This window comes from Condylostylus longicornis, unplaced genomic scaffold (genome assembly GCF_029603195.1).
Source record: "Condylostylus longicornis isolate FDR11 unplaced genomic scaffold, ASM2960319v2 ptg000013l, whole genome shotgun sequence".
Classification (NCBI taxonomy): domain Eukaryota; kingdom Metazoa; phylum Arthropoda; class Insecta; order Diptera; family Dolichopodidae; genus Condylostylus; species Condylostylus longicornis.
In genome coordinates, this window is record NW_026577982.1 from 16,931,891 (window position 1) to 16,957,620 (window position 25,730).

General features: G+C 25.2%; 1 protein-coding gene across 4 annotated transcripts; it reads right to left on the reverse strand.

The window, feature by feature from the left end:
- Window positions 1–457: 457 nt before the first annotated feature.
- LOC129605286 (uncharacterized) lies at window positions 458–24,611 on the reverse strand. 4 transcript variants are annotated; one of them, XM_055514945.1, is made up of 6 exons: window positions 24,076–24,611; window positions 23,021–23,167; window positions 4,464–4,533; window positions 4,175–4,384; window positions 3,780–3,938; window positions 458–1,805 (listed from the first exon to the last, which is right to left on the reverse strand). In XM_055514945.1, exons 1-5 carry the CDS (start codon window positions 24,121–24,123, stop codon window positions 3,910–3,912), a joined length of 504 nt encoding a protein of 167 aa, XP_055370920.1. In that variant the 5' UTR covers window positions 24,124–24,611; the 3' UTR covers window positions 458–1,805; window positions 3,780–3,909. The 4 variants fall into 4 exon arrangements, with proteins under 4 accessions (XP_055370920.1, XP_055370918.1, XP_055370921.1 ...); XM_055514943.1 differs by having other exon boundaries at window positions 458–3,134; XM_055514946.1 differs by having other exon boundaries at window positions 458–3,134; window positions 3,780–4,384.
- Window positions 24,612–25,730: the final 1,119 nt, after the last annotated feature.

Below are 25,730 nucleotides of genomic sequence, written 5' to 3' on the forward strand. Positions count from 1 at the left end.
ATTTTTCAATTAATATTTTAGTTTATGAAGATGTATGTATATATTCAGACATATGTATATATATTGAAATTTCTAAATTGAAAATTAAGTCTTTTCAATTCATATTTAAAAATCTGCAGAAACAAAATATATATCTTATAATAGTTATTCGGCATTCTAGTTTATAATATTTTTGCAGTAGCTATAAAAAAACCTTAAATATTCTTTTAAAACTTTAAGTATAACTATCATTTCAGACATGTTATTTTTGCTGATTTTCCGATTTGAATTATCGAAAATCCCCTTAAATTTAAAAAGGATTTTCTTCTTATTTTAGAACAAATATTGCTAAATATTTTTTGTGAGAATTTAATCAGAGATAAAATCTTATACAAATAACTAATAATGTTTATTAACCGTAATGTTTATTACGAGTTATTTCAAGTTGCAAAAAATTAAAATATTTGAGCAAGGAATACTTAATAGAGAAAATTTTAAAAATCAAATCAAACAGCCAGACATACACAAATACATCATTAAAATTTCATTTATTTTAAGTTATAAATATATTTTATAATATTTTAATTAAATTACGACTTTTTTGTTAACTGTTAGTTGTTAATCTCCAGAATTTACATTCTTTCTGATTAATATAAAATCTTTTACGCTTTGTCACGTAACTTAAAGTAAAGTAAAATTTTTTAATCACTATACAATTACAAAAAAAAAAACAATGTGTTGAAAATAGAAAAGTTTATTCTTTATAAGATTTAAAAATATATTGCATTTATTTAAAAAATATTCGATTTTATTCAATTGATAGCATTTAAATAATCCCAAAGTAAAATTATGAAGTATACTTTATTTAATTAGTTTCTTGAATATAAATTTAAATTCTTTATTTTTATTTTACAAAACATTAACAATTTATCATTGCTGGATTATTTAAAATTCTCTAAAAAGTAATATAAGAAAATTAATTAGAAATCTTTCAGTAAATTGATTTTAATATTTTAGTTTGGTAAACTCCCATTTTCATTATCAATAACCAAGTATAATAAATTAGTGTAACATTTTTGTAACTAAAATCCCCTAGCCTTTGCATATAAAAACCTTCTTTTTTTTGTTTTTGGTACAATACCAAATAATTTTTAATAATTTTTAAATAATTTAAATTGTAATAATTAACACAATATTGCACTAAAATGGCTAAAGACTAAAAAATGGTCTTCATCACCAAGTTTTTTGATAAAATCTTAAATTAATTTCTAATTTTAAAAAATTTATTTTTGAATTAATTTATTAACTAAACTAGGAAATGCCATTATTGTTTTTCAAAAATTTTACATTTTATGTAATTATTTTTTTATAAAATTTTTTATACGTTAAAATTTCAATTTAATTCAAATTTAATATTTATACAATCATTTAATTATGTAAAATTTCAATTGATTTGGCATATGTATTCAAAAATAAGAAAAACAAAAATTTATCTTGCAAAATTAACATTTTATATAGTTAATTTAATAAAAGCGTTTTCCACTGATTGTGATTACAATATAACATGATATAAAATTTAATAATAGAACTTGTTAAATTTAAATTGATCATAAATTTAATTTATTAATTTATTTATTGTAAAAAAATTAAGTTGAAATGTTTTTTTATATACGAGTACGTATAGTTTTTTTTATTAATAACATAATTTTTTCTTTAAAAATGTCATATTAATTTTTAAAAAGGTAGTTTTTTTTATTTGATTTTGTGTACTCGCTTTAATGAGTTACTCTGCAGGTGATAAATTTCATGTGATTATTTTGGTACACCTAAAAAATGAATCTGATATTAGACTTATAAAAAATTTTACATACTATTTGGTTCAAATTTTTTACTTTTAGTTATAATTTTAAATGTTAATAATGGGTGAATTATTCCAGAGTAAATTTTGGAAAAGGTGTACATAAATAGTAGATTTAAAAATTTTTAGATTGTTTTATTTTGCTAAAATAAAAATAAATAACAGAATGGAAATATTTTTTTTATAATGATTTAACAACAATTTTACAATAAACTAAAATTTTCTTTTGTTACCATCCAAAAATGTAAATATGTGGGTTTTAAACTTAGCTAGTTCAATAATAGAGCAAAATTTTATATGCTCAACTTAATGTACAATGGTGTTTTAAATTTTCTATTTCTTCTGATTACTTGTTTTAAGAAAGATTGAATTAAATTTGTCGTCATTACAAGACTACTTTCTTTTTAAATATTTCCAATATAAATAATTAGAGTTCAATGCAATTAAATAATTTTTACAATTAAAAGAAAATATTTTTAAACTCTATTTTAAATTTTTACTTGAATTTTTTAACTTAGTTTACTTTATTTCTGCTTTATTTTTTTTTCTGCAAAAACTTTTACTGTTCGAGTAATTTTAATAATTAACTAATATGTATACTGAAATTTTAGTTTATTATTATATGGAATTGTTATTACAGATATTTTCAGTACCATTAATTAAAATATTTTATTTTTGGTAATATTTTTCAATCATGTACACCAGTCGTCGGCAAAGTGCGGACCATGGGAAGCATGCGGCCTATTCAACTTCAAAATGCGACCCTATACCTTAGCCTATACCTTATTAATATTTAATAAGGTATAGGCTGTGTTATTATGCCTCAAATTTCCGATTAAATTTAATTTTTTTACTAAAAAATTGCTTTATCTTATTTCTATGATGCTTTCTTATTAATATTACAAATTATACAAATTTAATATTGTTTGATATTTCAATATTGTTTAAATTGTTTTTTATTAGTTTGCTTTATAAATGTATAAAATATTTTTAAAATATTGTTTACAATTCATATATTTTTCATATACAATTAAAATAACGATTTTCTATTAAAATTTTACAAAAAAACAAATATAAATTAAAAAATTTAAAATATAAATAACAGTAATTTTTTTCTATTTAATATTCTTAAACTTAAATAAAAATTTAAAACAGTTTATTATTATTATTTTATACACACAATTATAATATTTTAGTATTATTAACTTGTTTTTTATTTTATAGTTTAAAAATTTACCAAATTTCATTTTTAAAAATTAGAAGTAATCGTTTAAGTTAGCCTTAAATATAAAACCATCTTTTCAGTCGAGAAATGAAATATTGACGAATTCAAGAATATTGGCGAATTTTAAAGAAATTTAACATTAAAAAAATATTAAAATAAGAATTAACAATATAGGAAATTAGTGAGCATGATTAATAATCCCAATATATAATGAAAATGATTTTAATGTAAAATGAAGATAAAAGCAAATAAACTATAGTGAACCAAGATAAAGATTCGATCTTTGCAAAACTTACACCTTCCTAAATTAGAAATGATTTAATATACACCACAAACACAATTATAAATTTAAAATGTTTAAGAAAACAAGAAAGCAATTGAGCAATAAATTCATTACGAAATCTGCACCTGCAGAGTAACGCATTAAATCGAAATTTAACGCATACTCTGCAGGTTATGAATTTTGATATTAAATTAATCTGATATTAAACTTATATAATACATTTTAAATGAACAAAGAATATCGCGGTATTAGTCGCTTTTGGAATAAGTGGAAGTAATGAAAAAATGAAAGTTATTACCTATAGTGTTTATGAGAACTGTTAGCATTTTAGAGGCAAATGCACACCTTCATTGAAAATAATATGAAATAGACATACAGTGATGAATGAATCTAGATTTTCGATCTTTTTATTGTTTAAACTTATAATTTTTTACCTCTTAAACTTTATTTTATTTAAATTTCATCTTCTTAGCACAAAAGTCGACCATTTTTTTAAAAAAGAGGATCTAATTAAATGTATCTACATTATTTTAAAGCGCAAACAAATCTATATAGGCTCTGCAATTACACTGAAGGGTTTGGATTTTGTGGTCCTGTATTCAAAAAAAAAATAAAATAAAAATATTTTTGATTAATTAAGATGGTTTTTAAGAAAAAAAATATGTAAGACTTTTTCTTTTTTTATGATCAAATCAGTTTTTTTGTCGTTCGTTAATAGTTACTAAAAATTAATGACATAACAAGATATTAAATAAATATTTTTTTTATAACATTAATTTTTAAAATCTAATAAATAGTTAATATTTTTTTGATTTTGTTTAAAAAATACTTGAAACATTCGGTGGCGGTTGTGAATTATTAGTCGGCACTGGTTGATGAGGTCTATCAATATCTTCATAAGATCTCTGTTGCTTAGCTGGAAATATAGTTACAGGTGCTGAAATTACGCCACCCCGTTCATTTAATTCACGGTGCAGTAAAATCGATGTAAACGGACGTATTATCAAGTTAATTATTGAAAATGCTATTACCCAGCCATCTAAAATTCAAAAATCAATGTTTTAAGTATGCACTTTTTGATATTGGATCAAAAAATTTCATATATGTAATATACTTACTCATATGACTGAAGAATGCAATGATACAAATTAAATCAAAGAATATGCTTGTTACATTTATAATAAGTGCCTGAAAACAGAAAAAATATACGTATTAATAAAATAAAAGCTAAAATTTCTATAGGAAATGTTATTTTAACTTAAAAACACTACATTACATTACATTCAACATTACTAGCTTCTATGCTCTTAAATATGGTTTTGATAAATATTACAGTTTCGGGATATTGTTTTGTTCAAAATTGAAATTGTAAACATGTAAGACGTCCTTCATTTAAAAAACGTTTGTTAATTTCAAAACATTTAATTTTCACAAACTGGTCCATGTACGATTTTGAGAGCATAAATATTATTATATGAAACTTTTAAGGAGAGACGAGAATTAGATCAAAAATTTCTTAATATAGAGCGAAAGATGAATTTATAATGCATAAAAATGCAGCTTTGCGGACAGTTGAATAAAGTGAAACTAATCAGGTCTTTTTTTCAACATTCTTAGAAATACTTGAGGGGTACAAAAGTATCAATGGTCAAAACTTGAACAAAAAGAAAATTTATCTACTTGTCATGGATTTTTTAAAATTTGTCGTACATTCCAAATCACGCATTTGTTTAATTTCACAAGTTTATGATGCGAACAAAATATTTTAATAATTTTAGAAAAGAAAACAAATTCACACTATATACTCAAAAATAAAACTTCTATTCATTTACAATACATGTACATAGGGTGATTTCAGTGAATATATATGTATATATATATATATATATATATATGAAATCATAGATAATTGTATATATATATATGTTTTAAGACATGAAAAATATTTTTCAAGTCTTAAGACATAATGTTGACATAATAATCAAAGGTTAAAATCCTGTTATACTTAAATCAACATACTTACATACATAATAAATTTATTATTAAAAGAAAAAAAACTTGTTAAACTAGATCAGACCCGTTTTATATAAGTAACCAACTTTGTATTTTCATATAAGGTAAAATAATCAGCCAGCTATGCTCAATGATGATGAAATATCGAATGTGGGCAGCAATATACGTATGTATGTACGAGTATAATATCAGATTTCATTCTATATTATACTTTGAAACATTTCTATTTCATTTGATAGTTGTTACATACATATACACATAAATATACATATATTACAAGTATAAACATCCATTGTTATTGTAAAAAAATTATATATTTCAATATGAAATCGATACTTTACATATAATATATACAATGCACCAATATTATTAATCCAACATAATCATTAATTGTCAATTTTTGTATATTTCATATAGTATCATTTTAAATAATTAACATAATTAGAGAAACCTATTAAGCGTTGCGTACAATGGACAATAAATAGCTATTACTTTTATTTTGTGTAAAATTATTATAAGAAACGAGAAAAAATAGAGTTGATCATGTCAACTCGGTGGTGTCTCTACGAGCTTGTTATGCTTTGAGCGAACAAATATGCCATAGCTGACTATGGGACAGGTTATGCTGGATTTTTTTACAAGAAAAGAAATAAAATATCTAAGTGGTGTTGAACCTCTTGTATTCGACTAAATGGTCGGGAAATAAAGAATCACGGAATGCGTATATTAATTTATACAAATTTCAGAATTGTAAATTCAATATTTTCTAAAATGTGACCAAACATAACTTATAATGAAGCTGTATTTGTAACTACCTTAAGAAATCAAAAAATTAAAATTCTTTATCACTTAGAACAGTCCCGATAATATACTTGTCTACGCTAAATTTCTATACATTTCTTATAGGTTCCATAATTTGTGAAATATAGTTAAATAATTTTTTAAGTTTAAAGACAACTACTAGAATCACTGCCGCGAATCGAATTTAAATATCATTTAACTTTTTAAGTTATCGTTAGGACAGACAGACAGACAGATGTCATTAAACCATCTCAGATTTCGACGTTGATCAAAAACTTACACTTATATTTATATCTCACACCATTATTTTCTTAAACAGTAGAGCAAATTTAAAATAAGAAAGGTTTAATACGTTCATACATATAATAAGCACACTGAAAAAAAGCATATCTAAAGTGGTCATAAACCATTTCGAAGCTATTTCTGCCTTGAAAATAAAATATCTGATATCTTTGAGTAATATTTTTACTCAAAGAAGAAATAATTTTTATCTTTATATACCACAAACATAATTCAGTACTTCTTATAGTCAAATGCGTTCAAATTATTCCAATTATATGGGTGAAATAAAAATAAATAGGATATAATGTACAGGAATTGCGAAGATAATCCAATTTTGGTATATAAATATTGTAACAAAGATATACATATGTATAAATAGCACTTTTGGCAAGCCCTTTGTAAATATATTATAAATAGCCCTTTTATTATAAATAGCCTTTTTTCGTTTTTCAACACTAAATGTAACTCAATTAAAAATGGTTTGATGGACACAAGTTTATTGGCATTCAAATAATAGCATTACCAAATAAGAAAAAATTGATTTGCAATTGTGCTATAAATACTTCTCAATTCCCCGAAAAATATTTTGAATTTGGCTACAAAATATATGCCAAATTATTGTAGCCCATTCAGAAATTTCTTTTATTCTAACTAGATAATTTATTTTTATAAACGGACAAAAAGTATAACTAATTTGAAAACATTATATTTCTAAAACTGTTTTGAATTATGTTCAAAGTAAAAATAATGGGGTAGGAAATACATTTACATGTGAAAATTAGCTATGGTTGTTGTGATTTCGGATATAGTTTGTGTCTGTTCTGTTTACGAGTATAAAAAATATCTAATTTCTATAAAGTTTTTCTCAGTGAATAATTTTACATCGTTTTTACCCATTTTAAGTAAAGTACTAGTTAAGTTGAATTTGTTTTGATTTTTCCCTCGTCACCAACAAAATCAGAAAAAAAAAATTTTAATAAAAAATGTTTGAATTCAACGACTAAGTAAATTGAACTTTCAATCTTTCAACGAGATCTGCAAGTGCATAGTAAATAAAAATTAATTATGTATATATTAATTCAAAAAGAAAACTTCTTTTGTTAATCGTTTCAATAGAAATTTCTTAGTCTCTCTTTAATTCTCAAAATATAAAGAGATCTTAATTATTATGTTCGATTATGCGTGTATGTGTTCTTAAATAAGTTTTTGCTTCGTATTAACATAAATTAAATTATTGAAGAATTCAATCAGCTCTGAAAAATTTAATTCCAAAATGAAAAGTTTAAAAATGATCAGTTCTCTCCTTTTTCGTGACGCTTGATTATTAAGAGTTATTTGAGTTCTAGATTTCTTGTTGAAAAGAGTTCAAAAACCTCCTTACATTTCGTATTTACTATTTAATTTTGCTCTTTTATAACACCGCTAGGTTTACAGAGAACTGACAATAAAGTTAGAAAAGAAAATAAAGGAAGAAGATAATATTCTCGCAACAAAGGCAAATGTAGCTTACATATATGGGTATACGAAACTGAATATTTAAAGATATCAAACATTTGGAAACTGGATGAAAGAATGAAAGACGAGTTTATTTGTTGTGGACGAGTTTATTTGTTGTGGACGAGTTTATTTGTTGTGGACGAGTTTTCAACCTTTTTTTAGAAGGAAATTATTTGAATCCCACCGTCATTCAATGAATGCGAATTAATGAATTTGATGGGGCAATGAACATACATGATAGCATAAGTTGGAGGTATAAATATATGCACATGCCCTGAAGGGTTATATATGTATGCACAATACTTACAAATCTTGATTTGAGGGAAAAATAAAGAAATATTGTAGGAATTATTTTCATTGCAAGATTGAAAAATTAAAACATAATAAATCAAGAAAGTCATTGCATGCTCATCTTTGCTTAAAATTTCGAATTTTTTGAAGCGTATAGTTTTATTTCTTCTTTACAACACAGAAGTTTTAATTATATCTAGCTTTAATAATTCGTATATTTTGTTGAAACACCGAGAAATTGACGACTTATCCTGCAAAAGACCGAGGCTCTTAGGCCCTTCACACGTCGATCCATAGAATCTTTTGCAAATTGCATCCTCACCTACTTTAGCAATATGTTGAGACCTTAACAAACTGCAATATTGAAATCAGTCCAAGCTCCAAGACTCCCATCGAGGTCACAAAACCCCTTCAGAAACATCCCAATCGTAGACGAGCTATTTTTATTTACACACTAAGTTAGTTTATCTCGTTCGCTGCCCGCCGTTTTCAATAAATTAACTTGAGAACTATCCGTAACTTTTCCTCATTACAATTTGAGCAAAATTTTTGAATAGCGTACAACTTCATTATACAATACTAATGGATACAGAACGTATAACACTATCGCTTCTTGTATACACTGGACGATGAAAAAAATACCCACGTCCTACTTTTAGACAAGCTGACATGTACACGTAACCTAAGAGATTTAATTCCTTTCATTTTAACTCCCTTTCGCTTTTACTCAAATGGGACAAATTTAAAGTATATATATTTAAAGTGAAAGAACAAAAACTTTTTCTTTCTAGTTTTTTTTTCACATTTCTCATCGATTTTCTAAAGGTGGTTTGCATTCTTTCACTTATTACTTATTTTTACTTTATTAAATTATTTTTTAAATGGTAAAAAAATACAAATGAGGTCAGAAAAATTACTTACGTGTTTAATTCTATTTTAATATTTATATTTTGATAGCTATTTGAATCTAGGGAAAAATAATAGTTTTTCTTGTGTTCACCACGTATCATAAATTGTACACGAAAGTTTTACATTTTCTAATGACTATTCGTCTATTTCCAAAAATAAATTGAACAGCTAAAAAGGGTTCCAATGTTTACGTTTACAATAAGGGAGTTGGAATTTAAATTATTGTTAACCTTCCGAACCTTAAACCAAAGGAAATTTCAAATTTGGATATCAAATTATCGAAAATGAAACTAAAATTATATGATTAAATTAGTTCATTTTATAATAATATAAAGTTTCTCTAGTAATTTGAAATAGTACTCGTAAGTACATGAATATCTTAAGTATATTTCTTCAATTCAGTTTACAAAATTATTGTTTACATATATTATTTTTTCTATCAAGCAAGAACTTGCAAGTTACAAAAAGAACTTATCGGAATTTATTTGCTGTAAATCACAGTTATCTCCATATAGTATTTACCGTCCGAATTCTCTTGTATTCTAAATTTAAGTTTTTAACAGCGTAAATTGAAAAACTTACATTCATTAAAGATAACAACATAAATTATCATTATGAAGTTTTTACACATGTGTGAAAGTATGCCCGCCCGTCAGTCCGTTCGTCTATCCGTCCGTTCCAACCTAAAAGCTAACTGAACTAAGTTCACCAAAATATTCTCACAAATGATTTATTATGGTAAATGCCAAAACCCTATTTAAATTGGAAATGATTGAAGTACTGGTTCGGGTAGCTGCTATACTGCCATACATAATTTCATATCTCAGAAATTATAGAAGTTATAATATTAAAATATCGCACAAGCGAATATATTATTTAGGTCATTTTGTGAATTTCACTAATTGGAAAATTGACAATTCATTTTCAGTTTGGATAAATGACATCCTAATTGCGTTCGCAAACACGGCGAAGTATTTGGGAATGACATTGGACGCAAAGTTCAGATGGAGGAAGCACATAAAGAAAAAGAGATCTCAACTCGAGCAGGAAACAGGAAGTTTAAATGGCTTTTGAGAGGCGTTCTTCGTTGTCAATATACAACAAAGTTTTGATATATAATTAAATATTTAAGCCAATATCTGGCTTACGGTATTCAGTTATGGTCTCAGTTATGATTTCAAGATAAAATATTACGAGACATTGTAAACGCCACCTGGTATGTCCGTAATGCGGATATGCACAGGGATCTCACGACCCTAACTGTCACAGACGAAATTAAAAAGCAAGTAGCCAATCATATAATGCGTTTGTCCAATCTTGTCAACATCGTGGCGGCTCTCGAGTTAGTTTAATGTTTTTTATCTGAAACAATGAGTACTTAGTACGCTATTGTGCCAGATCAAAAACTGGTAAATAATCAAAAAAGTTGGACCAAAATTAAAGGTACGAGTAAATCACTTCCGATTAGTTTTATAATTTATTTTGATGGGGGTGTTTTTAGTGAATTAAAGTTCCACGCTACTGCTTTTCGTCTGGCAGTGTCTTTCGAGATTTTTCTTCCTTCTTCCCAGTAAAAAAAAAGGAAAAAATTGTGTTAGTTAAAAGTCATTGAAATTCCTTGATTCCTTATGGTAACTGCCATACAACTTCAATAGTAGCTTGGCTATATTTTAGAAAATATTGAAATCGCAGTACTCAAATTTCGCATAAATTAAAATAGTCAATTAGGGCATATTTACTCGTAGATAGGATAACAAATATGTACGTATCACAAAGTTGGCATGCTCAATTCTATTATTTCTCGGTCTTATGTAAATTTGGACCACATGTTAAATTTACACAAAAAAAAATAAATACAAAATAAAAATTTACAACTTTTGCTTTTTGGTTTTATTTAACTAACACAAATAAAGACTAAAGTTCCTTAGAAACACAAAACCTTTAATTAATCATTAGAAAATATAACAAATTTAAAATAAAGACCACATTGCTGAGGAATAACCAATATTGGAATAGAATATCCTTGAAAACAAAATATTATTTTAATATTTGACCTTTTAATTGTCACGCTTAAAACAATACGATTAAATATATCTATATAAAACTCAAATATTGTAAGACAGAAAATTCAAATTATGTATTTTAGGTTAAGAAATAATTATAGATAATCATATAGAATAGTGGTGGCCAATACGCAACTCGCCGCATTTGTCCAGTAGACAAATTTGGGATTGGGGCGAATTCATAATTATTACTTTTGTGGAGAAATTTTTTTAGCTTCATTAAATCAAAATAAAAAAATACCCCGTACCAAAAAAAAAGAAAAACAAATACAATCAATCTCAGTGTTCACGACATAATTCCTACAAATGTTTTGATATTTGAGATTAGCGTTTGAGTTATTGATATTATATTTGAGAATTATTTAATAACCTATTTTATGAAACATTTAAATTGACATATTACATAAAGATGCTCCGTTTTCTTAAACTTTATCCATAAATATTAGAAATGAAACTATCATTAACAGTTTCTTAGCATTAACAGCGATTTTAAAATAAATATAAAAATAATTTAATAAAAATAACATTTTGCAGGAATGTGATAAGAATGTGGAATATAACAATCACCAAATTATCCATTACTTTTACTCACATAATGTCAAAACATGATAATTTAATCAGGTTAAAAATATTTACTATCAAGTACGCACACGAGCAAAAATAAAAATATTCCGATGTGTAAGAACAGCACATAACCGACTATATGGTATTTTGTGAAACAGTTTCAGAAGTAGTTGAAAGTAAATATTTCAGAAACTGATAAATTATTGTAGAGATTGTGCGATGTTTCTGTATTGATTATTGAGATATAAAACATAAATTTTTGCCGATTGTAGAAGTGAGTCAAGATTTCGGCAACAAAGGCAAATACCAAATTTCAGCAAAATATGAACAAAAAACTGTCCCGTGTAAAAATTAAATTTTTTACAAAATGACAAGTGAAGTTACTGATCGATGTATCGCTGCAAATGGTTTATTTGTGTTTCTTTAACATTTCTCTAGATTTAGGAAGATCTCTGAGCGCAATACCTATTTTAAGCAATATAATCAATAAAAATTTTAATATTATAATAATGCAGAATAATAAAATAAAAAGCTTAAGTCCACTTAAATCAGTTTTAAAAATCGAAAATGATTAATCTAATTCGTTAGTGTTTATTTAAAAATTTATGTTAGTTTACGCGTGTCACAATATACAAACTATAAAAAACAATATGCAAACTGTAAAGTGATAACTTAATTTGTAAACAAAAAATTTTAGAAGTCACATGCTTCAGTGTTTTCAGTTTTTTTCATATTTTATGAAAATATTATAATAGCTAAATTCTTACTCAATTCATTTGCATTTTGTGTGAATTGTATTGCTAGTTATTAATTTAAAACATTTTTGTTCAAATAATAATTTACAAAATTTAAAATTTACAAAGTAGAAAATGATTTTAGTAAAATTTACAGAAGTAAAAATTTCTATTTATTCTGTTTGATATAGAAAGAGTAGAATTTTAGAATAAACAAATTGAAAATAATAATAATATTAAATCCCGCATGACCCAATTATAAAGTCGAATTTCCATATATGCCTAAATAGGTATTACGGATATTAAGGATAATAAGGTTTAATTAAAAATATTTATGTATATACTTATTACTTTTATACTTATTATCAATTATAATATCGATCATAATTTTTTTTCAAGAATTGAAATGACTTTAAGTCGAAGTGACCTAAGATTTTCTAATTTCTAAAAGTTAAAATTCATCTATTTATTGAATGGTAATTTACAAATTTCATGATAATTGCTATAAAGCTACGTAAATATACATAATTATATTCGCCAATGTTAAAATTTTTTCTAATTACCTTGCCCTTTAGATAAATTAGTTCAATTAGGATCTTGAGGGAGTATAGGCTCTGCGCTAGTTAAGTCTCATTTAATGTTGCCATATACCGACTTGGAGGTGGATTACGGGATTGTGATTCCAGAAAGAGAGGAAGATTGTCCATCTATACGGATGACTAGAACCACATAAGATACCGGGAGTTTTTTCCGGCGAAATCGGGTTGGAGACGTCGATTACGCTGCCAGATGGCTGTGCAGTTTTTCAGGCAGAGATTTTGAGTCCTATTCAGTTAGGTTAGTTTCGGTGTGACAGTGCAGAGACGCAGGAGGGCCGATTACGTCGGTGCATGAGTTTACGTCGTTGCCGTTTACGGAGTTTATATAGGGGATTTCAATAAATTGTGGAGGTGGAGGACGTGGAACATGTTCTTTATACCTGTCAGTCTCTGATGTGCAAGACGAAGCGTATTCTATAGGACTTGTCACGGAAGTCTTTGACGCGGCTCTTGAGATTCACAAAGGATTGGTCCAATAGATGGTTTTTGGGGTTTGCATTACATGTAGAGTTGTCGAGTATTAATTTGAACGTTGCCGATGGGTCGGGCTGGGTCCTCTTCTCCTATAGTGCTGCTACTACTTCTACCAGGTTTTCAGTATTATGAAAATATACAATTTTATCATATGTAAGGCAAATATTTTTCGTTTCACTCTATGTGTAAAATTTTTCAATAACTCCCTTTGCTTAATTTATGCTGACCCAGAGTAACCGGTAATATTCTGAAAAATTAAATGTCAAATAATTCTTTCGACAGCATTTACTTAAAAATAATTGCTACTCCTTGCAAAGCACATTAAATCTTTTGAATTCACTTTTCCTTGTTCTTCAATTTTGAGTTTTTTTAATAATATTTTCATGTTTAAATCTTATTCATTAAAGAAAAGCATTTATTTGAAAATTCAAAACCGTCATAATTTATTATTTTAACATTTTTATAATTTTAACTTTAAAAAAACGAGAATGAGGTCATTAAGCGATCAACCAACTATGTACATATTTGTATATAAAAGGTTCAGATACACATACTTACATACATATGAATTCTATTCGTATTTGTACATTCTTCTACATCAAAGACTACGTAATTCATTAGCATAGATGGTGGCATTTATTGTTAGGTTACACGGTAAGAATTTTAACAGTATTTTTGTGATTAAAAAAGAAGTAAAGGAAAAGAGCATTCGAAAATATTTAATATAAAAAATTATTTATTTTTAATTCCAACTCATGCACATACAATTACAATTCCGTAAAGCATTAATTTTATTTTAATATATACAATACTAAGCTTTTTGCCAACTTAGTTTCTTTAACAAAAAAGAAAATTGAGTGAGTGGGGGCAATGTCCATATTAAACCTTAAAAGAACAATTCTTGGTCAATCAAGTATATAAACATTATGTACATATGTATATCGACTATGCAAATCATAACTATTTTAAAAGTACATACCTATATATATACTTATGTCATAAATTACTTTTGTTTAAATATGAAAACATACATACAAATGATTGCGTATAGAAAATTCTTATTTCGTATTCCAAACTCAAACTCCCTCTGTACTCACAACCCTCGCTAACAAAATAATAAAACGATTTTTTACATGAACACAAAAAAATTTCTATTAATCGGTATATATGTATATACTTACGGTGTAATCGTCGTTAATTAATGAAAGCGAAATGTAAAAGAAAATAAAGAAGTTTAACTCATAATTTCTTTCTACCAGATTGCAACGGTCGCCCGTTTTTATACAAAGCCCACTTGTCTTTCTTATCACTCAAACTGTCTGTTATAATATTTTCAAGTTTCTATCTTAATCGCAACATTTGCGTTTTAATATAATTTTATCATAGCCATTTTTTGATTCAAACTAGTTTTATTGTATAAATTTTTTATGTAAGTATGTACGGACTATATAAAAAATTAAAAACAGAACTAAAATTGCAATCACTATAAAATATTGCAAATTTTTTAAACAAAAATCAAAATTTGAATTATAAAAATAACCATATTCAAAAGTTCCTCGTTTGCAACTATGTTTCTGCTTTATTGTAACAAGTTTCTCAAATCCCTAAAAAAGTCAAGATTTTGACTTCAAATTAAGTATTATCAAAAGTGTTTCCGCCTGTAAAGAAATTCGTATCACGTTTCTTAGCAACAACTTAAATTCATTCCATTCTGCTTTTTATTGACAGAGTTACAAAAAAAAAAATATGCAAACGGTCAAATATATTCCATTCTAATACTTTACATTAGTTTGTTTCTTTAAAAATATGTCATGTTAAAAAACGCTATCAAAATGTATGTGCAATATGTTGAAAAACGTATGGCTTTCGATTCCTATAAAAAGTAAATTTACCCAGATAGCAAAAGATAATAAGGGTGCTCGCAATATATGCAAACTTGCAGCTCCTGTACTTTTTTAAAAACAGTCATAACGCGTTCCGTCAACAAAATGTAGAACAAAAATAAGCATTCGAAATTCATAAATCAATTCTTAAAATAGGATATAATATTAAATTGCTATCAGGGAATCCTTTCAAAAATAAAAAAAAATATTATACGACACTTTGTTCCCTTTAATTTTTTTCTAATTTCTTTCATTAATTTATTTTTATGTATTGTTGCGATATTCCGGCATACATAAATATAGTGGCCATAAGTAAATTAGTAAATAAATAATAAAAAAATAAACTACGTGAGTACATACTTTGTATATACATATGTATAATATTAACAGTATTATGCCAAAACACTACAAAGGTATTTAATTATGATGACAAAGTGAGAGGTGTTTGACTCATTCAATATATGTATGTACGTAGATTTCATTTCTATGTGGTAAACAAAAAACGGAAAAAAACGTAAGTAATGGAAAATTTAATTTTTAGACTTGCTCTTTTAATTTTCCTTGTTGGAGTAATAGAGTGTAGTAGAACAATGCTCTATGCTAATCGTAATTAGATCAATATTTTCCATTTCGAAATTTTCACAAGTCTCAATAGACCGGAATCATCCTAATAAATGTATTTTTGTTACAAACCACTTATCAATTAATTACTGTTTTTATTTTCACTATATTAGCATTTAATTTGCCTGGTCAACTACCTCTTATGCAATAATTTTTGATTTTACCTTTAAAGATAACAACAATATTTCCCACTTTTATTTTGAGAACAAGAAGAATAACAACAAAAAGGCAATATTTTATACATTAGAAAAGTATTTTAGCATGAAAAGAAAGTTTTGAGAAAATTAAAAGTAATTGGTTTTTCTATAATAAAAAATAAACAACAGCCTAAATAGTTCGGTTCTTTCTGAAATGTGACAAAATTGCAAATTATTTTTATCTTTTTTTAGCTATTCATGCGATCAAATGATAAAAAAATTTGAATTTTCAATACCAATTGTCAATCATGAAGAATCAGAATAACTAATTGATAAAAGGGTTCAATTATATATAGACTAACTTCAATGTTTATAAAATTATGACATTTTAGTACATTTTTAAAAATGTTTATGAAATTATTTCTCACTAGTAATTTGACTTTTGCCGTTCGTCCATCATAAGATAAACTGTTGAAATTTTTAATTAAATAAATTTTAATTTATTCTTGTTTAAATTTCTTTCATAGCTGTAATTTGTATATGAAGTTTACAATTGCGAACTTCTCAGTTTAATTAACTCAGTTTCGTAAGTTTCGTATGCGTTTCTCCACTCTGATTTATAAATTAAAAATTATATCCAAATAAAGAACCAAGAATTAAGTATGTAAAAAATATACTTTAAACAATTGCGAAAATTAAAAAAAAAAACCTATTGAGTCTGAAACAATTACGTATAGAGATGTATTTGAAACGGTTTCGTATTTTTGCTCGAATATCTTACAGTCTTCAAAAACAAAAACGTCATAAGTTATTTTACAAAACTAATGTACTTATAATCCGTTGTAATATTTGAAAAAAATGCGAAAACAAAATTAAATCCCAAACAGAACTTTCTTAGTCACCCAAATTATCGCATCAAAGCTACATACATAGTATATGCAAAAGTAGATAACAGCTTTAATTTTTTTCACATGACAAGATAACTTATCAGTTTTGAATTATAAAACAAAACAAACGTTATTGTTGAACGGTTCTTTATTATACTTTTAAAAACATTCCTGACACAACACCCATTTTTTTTCTGAATATATTGTCTGCAACATCAGACATTTACAAAAATGTATTCAAAATTAATTTTAAAATCATATTTCACTCCAAGAACCCATTATAGACTCACTTATACATATGTACAACTTAATGTTAATTCCAATGATATTTGTGTTTTTATTCGAAAACTATTTAAAAAACATTTTTCATTTGTGGAAATCATTATTTATTTTTAAACTATTGTGCTTATAAATTTCATACTATAGTCTACTTCTACTAAAACTTTCCTACTAAAAACTACTTAACGTTATTAAAAGTTTTTATATATACAAATAGAAGTATGCTTAAAATATCACATACCAGTTTTTTTATGAATTTCAACGAAGATTAGTTCCTGTATATGTATGAATGTATAATTGAAATACATGAGCTAAGAAATAAAAAAGCTTAAAATCTAATTGAATGTGAATTTTTCTAGACTTATAGCAAAATAATATGCACAACAATAGTATAAATTTCAATATAATTTTTCAATTAATGACCTTGAATTCTATTTATAAATGATAGATTTAAAAAAATCTGGGCGTATTATATTTTTAGAATGGCTCTCGATGTCTTAAAATACCAAAGGTACTGATTTAATTTCATTTCAACAAAAACTTCTTAATTTATAAATCCAAGAAAGCACTGTATATTTATGTTATAAATGTTAAAATCATTTTGCTTCTAAAACTAAAACGAATTAAATTTTTTTAGAAGCTTACGGCAAAAATATAGCTAAATGTATTCACTTGTACATACATATACATATTAAACTATGTTTGTTCTAAAATTTCCATAGATATTTTTTTTTCAAAATATTTTGACTACAATTTATCAAACCGCTTTACTATTGACAAAACATTACATTGACATTGAAACGTACTATTGACAAACACTTATGTTACACTTTGTAACATAAGTCTTTTGAGTCCTTGCTTCAGGTTCAATTATTTTGTATCGCAGACCTTTAATTCAACAAAGCCAAAGATTAGGCGTGTATTTATTTCAAAATCTCTCAAGTTGTTATTTAGATAGAACTATATATATGTGGCATTTTTATAGTATCAATAAAATTTAATTGAATTGATTCTCACTATTCAATTATATCATTTACATATTTTTGTTGTGAACTTAAACTTTTTTGTATCTCGATTAGTTTGTGTTGTAACTTATAGTCCTGTAAAACCTTTAAATTTTAACAGACTACAATTCAACACAAAAAGGAAGTTGTGATCGCATGTTACTAGACCATTTAAATTATTTTTATACATTGGATTAAATCTCATTATTATAAAAATACACGAAATATCCTCAACAGTCTTAACACACCTTTTATGGGTAAAAAAATAATAAGTTAAAATACTCCTTATATTGTTATAGTTCTTAACATAGATGTCTCTATAATGACTTGGCTCTATCAATTTTTCGTTTACCTTTGTGCTATGACAACCTTAAATTTTATCATATTAAGGGTTTTGTAAAAAAATAGTAAGGCTATCTTTTGCTAAACTATTAACCAAAAATGAAATTTTTTCCCCAATCCCTAAAGAGAAATTATGCATTATCGAAAACAGTGAAGTATTTGTTGTAATAAAAACATTATGTACGTATATATATACATACATACATACATTTTAAAATTGAAATGAAATTCCTCAATGAAAAAATCTAACTATACACAGTATTCAGTATCAGTATGCACAACTTATTACACGCACTACATTAAACGTTTCTATTTTTTAAACTTTGTATTTGATTAGATAAACAAATTATTGAAAGTTAATTAAAAATTAAAATAATTTATTTAAATTTAAATGTAAAAATATAATATGTATGTAAAATGAAACTGAGGTACATAAACAAATTTTTAAGCTATTACAAAATTTTTAGTGCAAAGGAAGTGTACAATTGCCCCCAAAATGTTCCTTTCAATGCTATTCCCTGGTCTTATTATTTAAAATGAAATTTTGGTTGTCTTCTACATACAAAAATAAATTTTAAATACAAATTTTTGAAAAAAATTATAAATAAATTGTGAAAATATGCGTAATGACTTTAAATTTTATATATTCCATAACATAAACGACAGAAAATTAAATTTTGTTCAATGTAATTTTATCAATATTTAAGCATTTTGTTTTTACACATATTTTACTAATTCAAACAAAAAAACAAACAAATTAAGAACGTAGCAAGAAAAAAACAATTGACTTGACCACAATGGAAAACAAAAAACGCATAATTTATTTATTTTTAGAATAATATGTTGATTTCTAATCGGATCGGATTTTTGAAGCACATACGAGAGAATTTATTCTCATTTTGTCTTTTGCCAAAATTAAATATATTTTTTTTTGTCAGGCTATTGAACTTAAACCGCTCGAAAAACACGGAAAGTACAGAATATATTTTTGTCTTTTGGCAAATTTCTAAGGTTTTTTTTTTAATTTTTTAAATTAATTTTTCACTGCGATACTAAAATAATAAAAAAACACAGCCATGGTTTTAACCAAAAGCAACATAGAAAAATTGTTTGGCAATTGAAAATTTTATTGTTCCGATATATTTTTGCTGATTTTTCCTGCAACTATAAGTAAGTTAACAGAAAATATTTTTAAAATATGTACATTATGTATGATCTTATTACAAATTTTTACAAAAGTTTCCTGTATAATTCAAAAATAAAAAAATAATCAACCATTTTTACTTTGTTGATTAAGTCGAAAATCAGCACGTTTTTTTTCAAATTTAAGAATATTTATATAAAATTAATACAAAAAAGCAGCTTCAATTTTCATTTAATTCTAAAAAAAACAAGTCTTTTAGTTGTTTACCATTGTGTAATACAATTTGTAAATTGTACAGAAGTAATAAACGTAAATATTAGAAAAATATTCAAATTCAAATATGTAATGAAATAAACCTTTGTTGCGTACATATAATTGAGGTATCAGTGTCTATATTGGCATCAGTAATTTAATAATTTTAAAATCAATTCTGCTAACAATACTAAATTGTAGAAATTTTATTGTAGATTGGAATAAAAATTTATAGTTTCCATATACATATATAAAAATTAAATAAATAAAACCATAATATTGTATATGATTGAAAATAAATTATGCAACATGTTTGGCAATTCAATTTTCGTTAAGAAAGCCCAACTAAATATGCTAAGTTGCAAAATAATGCTGATGAGATAAATAATTTTCAAGTAGAAGAATTAAGCAAAGGTATCATATTCATTAGTGTTCTTCTACATATATATATATACAATAAATAATATATATATGTACAAATCGTCGGTATTATGGAAGAGTCACGAAACTGTTTTTTTTTTTGTGTTTCGAGAAAAACGCACTTGACAATAATGTCAATTTGCAGATATGTGTAAAATTTACAATGCTATTTTTCCGACAATACTAACGTGGGTTTTTTTATGAAGATAGTTTAGAAAATCCTGAGTTTTTCTGTATGTATAACTCAAAATTCTTGAAAAAGCAGTTTCCTGACTCCTCCATAATACCGACGACATATAAGTACAAATATCTTTGTTTGAAATAATAACGATCCAACTTATACGAAATTTTTCTTTGTAACATCTTCACAAAATTAAATTACATTCATACTAAGAAATATTAATCATGCTTATATGGACATGTGTATATAAAAATATGTGTCTTACCTTCCTGTTTATAATGTAATAAATTTAAATACTTAATAACAATATGCTAATTGCCAATTTAATTTACATACATTTGTATGTAAACACTACAACGCATTTTCATAATACTTGTGTAATTTGAAATTATTACAATGACTAAATATTTTAAATATTTGTTACCGCTTAATTAGTTAATTTCCTATTACATCCAAATTAAAATGTAAAATAAAAGCAATTTAATTAATGCATACAATTCAATCTTTAAATTTAGTTTTGATGTCACAGGTTATTAATCAAGTTGTATGTCAAAATTAAATAAGGTAATTGTTGAAAATGCAAAAACAAAAATTTGATCTTTAAAAGACGTACGTGCCTAATTTCTTTTAATTTAAAAATATTGTAAAAAAGGATTTTCAACTATAATACAGCTGTATATAACTATAGCAAACACTTTTTCAAAATTATCAAATCTTATTTATCGATATAACTTAATTATGTAAGTATAACTATAAAGTGATTTTTTTTAAATGTTCAAAAAATGAACGTGTCAAATCTAAGACCCGCAAATACAATTTGTTTCAAAGGTGATTAGAAATTGCAAAAGGAACATGAAACTTTGTGTAACCTGCATATTATTAAATTAATATAAATCTTTTTCAATTCGAACAATAAATATTCAAATTAAGAGCATGTGATTGTGATTCTAAAGTAATAGTTTCGATTTCCTTCCCTTCTTTATAATTTATTGCTGCTTAAACTTTCTAAGTTGAACTGTACCTGCTATTTTTCTAATTCATCGGATTGAACTCGTATTACACACTCCTACTTTATGCAAAATAAGATTAAGTATATAAAATTGAATTCATTAACTAAGAGAAAAATTATTTAAAATTTTTAAAGATTTGTTCATGTATTAAGTATAAATAAATAAATAATTATAGCAACAATTCAATTAAATTACTAAAATTAAATTCAATGTGCCATCACTGATAAATCATTAATTATTAGCTACACAAAAACAAGTGTTCTTTCAAAATCACAAATCTCCCCCAACAATTTTATTGCATTTTTATCAAAATTTAAATGACCTAATTTGTTTTCTAAATTGTAATCTAAATTTACATACTCAACGCTAATTTATTTATTTTTTCTATCATTTTTTTTGTTCTTTTTTTTTTACTTATGTATTCCACCAAAAAAATAATTTTAATCAAAATTACGAGTTGTTAAAAATTCATCTCCCCGTTTGCAATATTTTTGTCGAATATCGGTAAAGTAGAAGGTTTATCGATTACCGTTACAAAACTCTACCTTATTAAAATATTGTGAAAGTGTAGATAATAGGGCTTGCTCTGAGAAACAAATTATGAGTAATTAGTAAACTGTACAATGGTAACATTTACCGTAAAAATTTTAAAAACATTGTTATATAAATATTCTATAATTTATATTTATATTCTATAGTTTATATTTACAATAATAATATTAATTTTTTTACAAAAATTCTTGCTATCACTTAACGATTAGCTTTTCAGCGTATTAACCCTAATCCTAATACAACATCCTTATAATTTCACCTAAAAACAGTCTAGATGTAACACAATGTCAAAAAAAAAGAAAATTATAAGCACTAAATTTACTTATGTATTATTATCACATCCAAAAATTTATGTACAGACACTTTCATAAAGAAATAAACCCTTTTGGAAATTCTAAAAAATATAGTGAAATTTGGGTATTCCCAAAGAAGTCTCTGCCAACTCTTCACCTTCCCTCATTTTCTTTATTTATTTATTCCTTTTTTTCAATTCTTAATTGTTCGTATTCAACCACAAATTAAATTCAAAAATTATTTATTATACTCATATTAATTAATTTCAATTGAGGAAAAAAACCGCAAAACATAGGAATAGAAATTAAAAATTAAGACTGAAACAATAATCCTTGCATATTTAAAAAAAGAAAATATAAGTACATACTTATGTTTGTGTGTTACAACTAAAGTTTCAAAGAAATTTAATCTATATACTGAACATGTTTACATAAATACTTACGGTATGGATTGCTTCAGATGAATCTTTACAATGCAAGGACCACATCATTGACATAATAAATAATATGTTGTAAAATATATACGCCCCTGGTATCCATGTACCTAGCATTGCATTGCCAATAAATATGAAATGTATAAATGCAACGAGCTAAAATTATAAAAGTGCAATTATTAAAATTAGATAATATGTAATTAAAATCGTTAATCAATAAGATGAGTAACTTTATGTTATAAGAAACTTTTGTGTAGATCTAATTAATACTACTTTATTTAGTATATACTATACTATGTATATAGATTAAGTAGTTACATGTACATTATGATTGTTTTAATTCAAAATGACGACCATCTTAACTTCAATGTACTTACTCTTCTAACTTAGAAGGAAAACGGTTTTTGATAAAGATTAGAATAATTTTGCTAAACAAGATACTTAAACTTTGGAAATGTTTTATAAATTTGAAAGGATTTTGATCCATGACCACTGCAAATTGTTTATATTATAATAGAATAACATTTACAATTATAATAGAACAGACATAAGAGCCTGTGGTTGCACAGTCTAATACAAGATTCTCAGGTGTCTATACGAAAATGTATGTATGTCTGTGCATAATGCATATTACATTGACATGAATATAAATATTTGTTATTGTTAAATAGATACATTTCAGTATATATAACTATACTCAAACAGGTGGCAGATTACAAAAAAATATTACATATTGATATGCGTGCTTGTGATACCTTACACATTTGTAACTTTCAATGAATCTTATTTCACTCTATTTATAAATTAGGAAAAGGATTAACTTTAATAATAAGATTTACGAAACATAATCAGCAATTAAAGTGCTTATAAGAAAATCAATTTAAAGTTTGAACACCTGATATTGTGTTATTTTTTCTCTCTGTTCATTTTGATCATATTTTTTAATAATGGGAATTTGGTAACAAAAATATTAGATTTGTTTACAATAATGCATGCTAATCAATTTTTTAAATACATAAACACTGTTTTCAAAATATATCGTATATGTATGTATGTATACCTACCTTAACTCTAACAAATGGTGACGACATCAATGTATTAACATCCGTCATTTTGACTTAATATCTATTTTGATAAAATTTTTAAAATTTCAAGATAATTGTTATTCATAAACTGAATAAAATGTAAATTTGATTAATTATCGCAAAAAATTAATTTTGCATGTACTCTTAATCATTGAGGAATAATATTACTAAAATGAAACACAATAAAAATTGAAAAAAAATTAACTGACAAAATTTATTTTTCATTAAATAACAATGCAAAAACTTCACTTGAATGGTTTCTCTAATTTTCAAAATAATTTTTCCCCTGTATACAATAAAATGCAAAACTTATGAGCACTATAAAAATTTTATTTCGGTTTTGAATTTTTTGCAGGCTTTTGTAATCGTGCACATATGTAAATTTGTTTGTAAGTATACATATATATTTTTATTTTTGGTTTTATTTATGTTTGTTATTAAATTTACACCGTTAAATTTAACGTGATTAAATGATATGAAAATTTTATTTTCTTAACTGTACGCGTTACGAGCTTTCACAATCAACTAAATCGAAAAACTCTTAATAATTAGACAATTGGCTTTGGCAACAAAAACTTGTTGAAAATATTACTATGCTGGGGAAATTTATTTTACTTATGAATGGAAAAGTGAAGAATTTTTATTTTTTTTAAAGCTTTATGATAATAAAAAAAGCTTTTCAATAAATAAAGTCTATTAATACATTAATACAATGAATGAACTAAACTTCCATTATTAACTTCGTATGATATCGCTTAGATATGTTGTTTTGCGCTTAACCACAAAAACGCGATATGCGGCATGTGTTTGCCAAAAAAAAAATATAGTAACTGTACCATTGGCGGACTCGAATTTTCACATCCAAGCGTACAGTGAAAGAACTAAAAAATATTTTAAATTAGTTTTTACGTCAATCATAATTTTATAGCAATAAATGTATTATATCTGTCAGTACAATTCGGTTTGACTTACCGGCAATGGGCTAAGTTTGATTCCCGCTTACCGAAAATCATTTTGGCTACCAGTTAAATGATCGGCTATTTATTTAGAATTTCTAAAGTGTAGCACACCACATCGAACTTCTATGAAAAGCAAATTTTTTGAAGTACATATGTATGATGAAATTGTTAGATTTGAAAAATCATTAAAACAAACACGAGAATATATTAAAAGACAAAATGAAAATTAAAATAAATAATAAAAAGTTGCACAGCAAACAGTATAAAGTACATACATTGAATAAAATTTGAGTAATTTTTATTTGCGTAAATGTATGATGTTCCATTTCCAGATAATTGTGTAAATTTAAATTCGCATTACGAATATGATAAATATAAAATCAATGAAATAGGGTTTAAAAATTTTAGAATTGAAACAGAATTTAAATTGCTTAAAATTTTTTTATAAAAATCATCGCTACTGCGCTTGATCACAGATCACTGTACTCAAAACCTTCTGGTTTTTCAGATAAACTTTAAATAAATAAAGCTTTTTCCCAAATGTCAGAGTTTAGAAAAATGGAAACATATGATTTGTATTTTTATTTTTTTGTTTTATATCATGTGTGTTTAACAAAACAAAATTTTTCCTATTTAATATCATGAAAAAAGTACAAACATAAATTGTATAACATT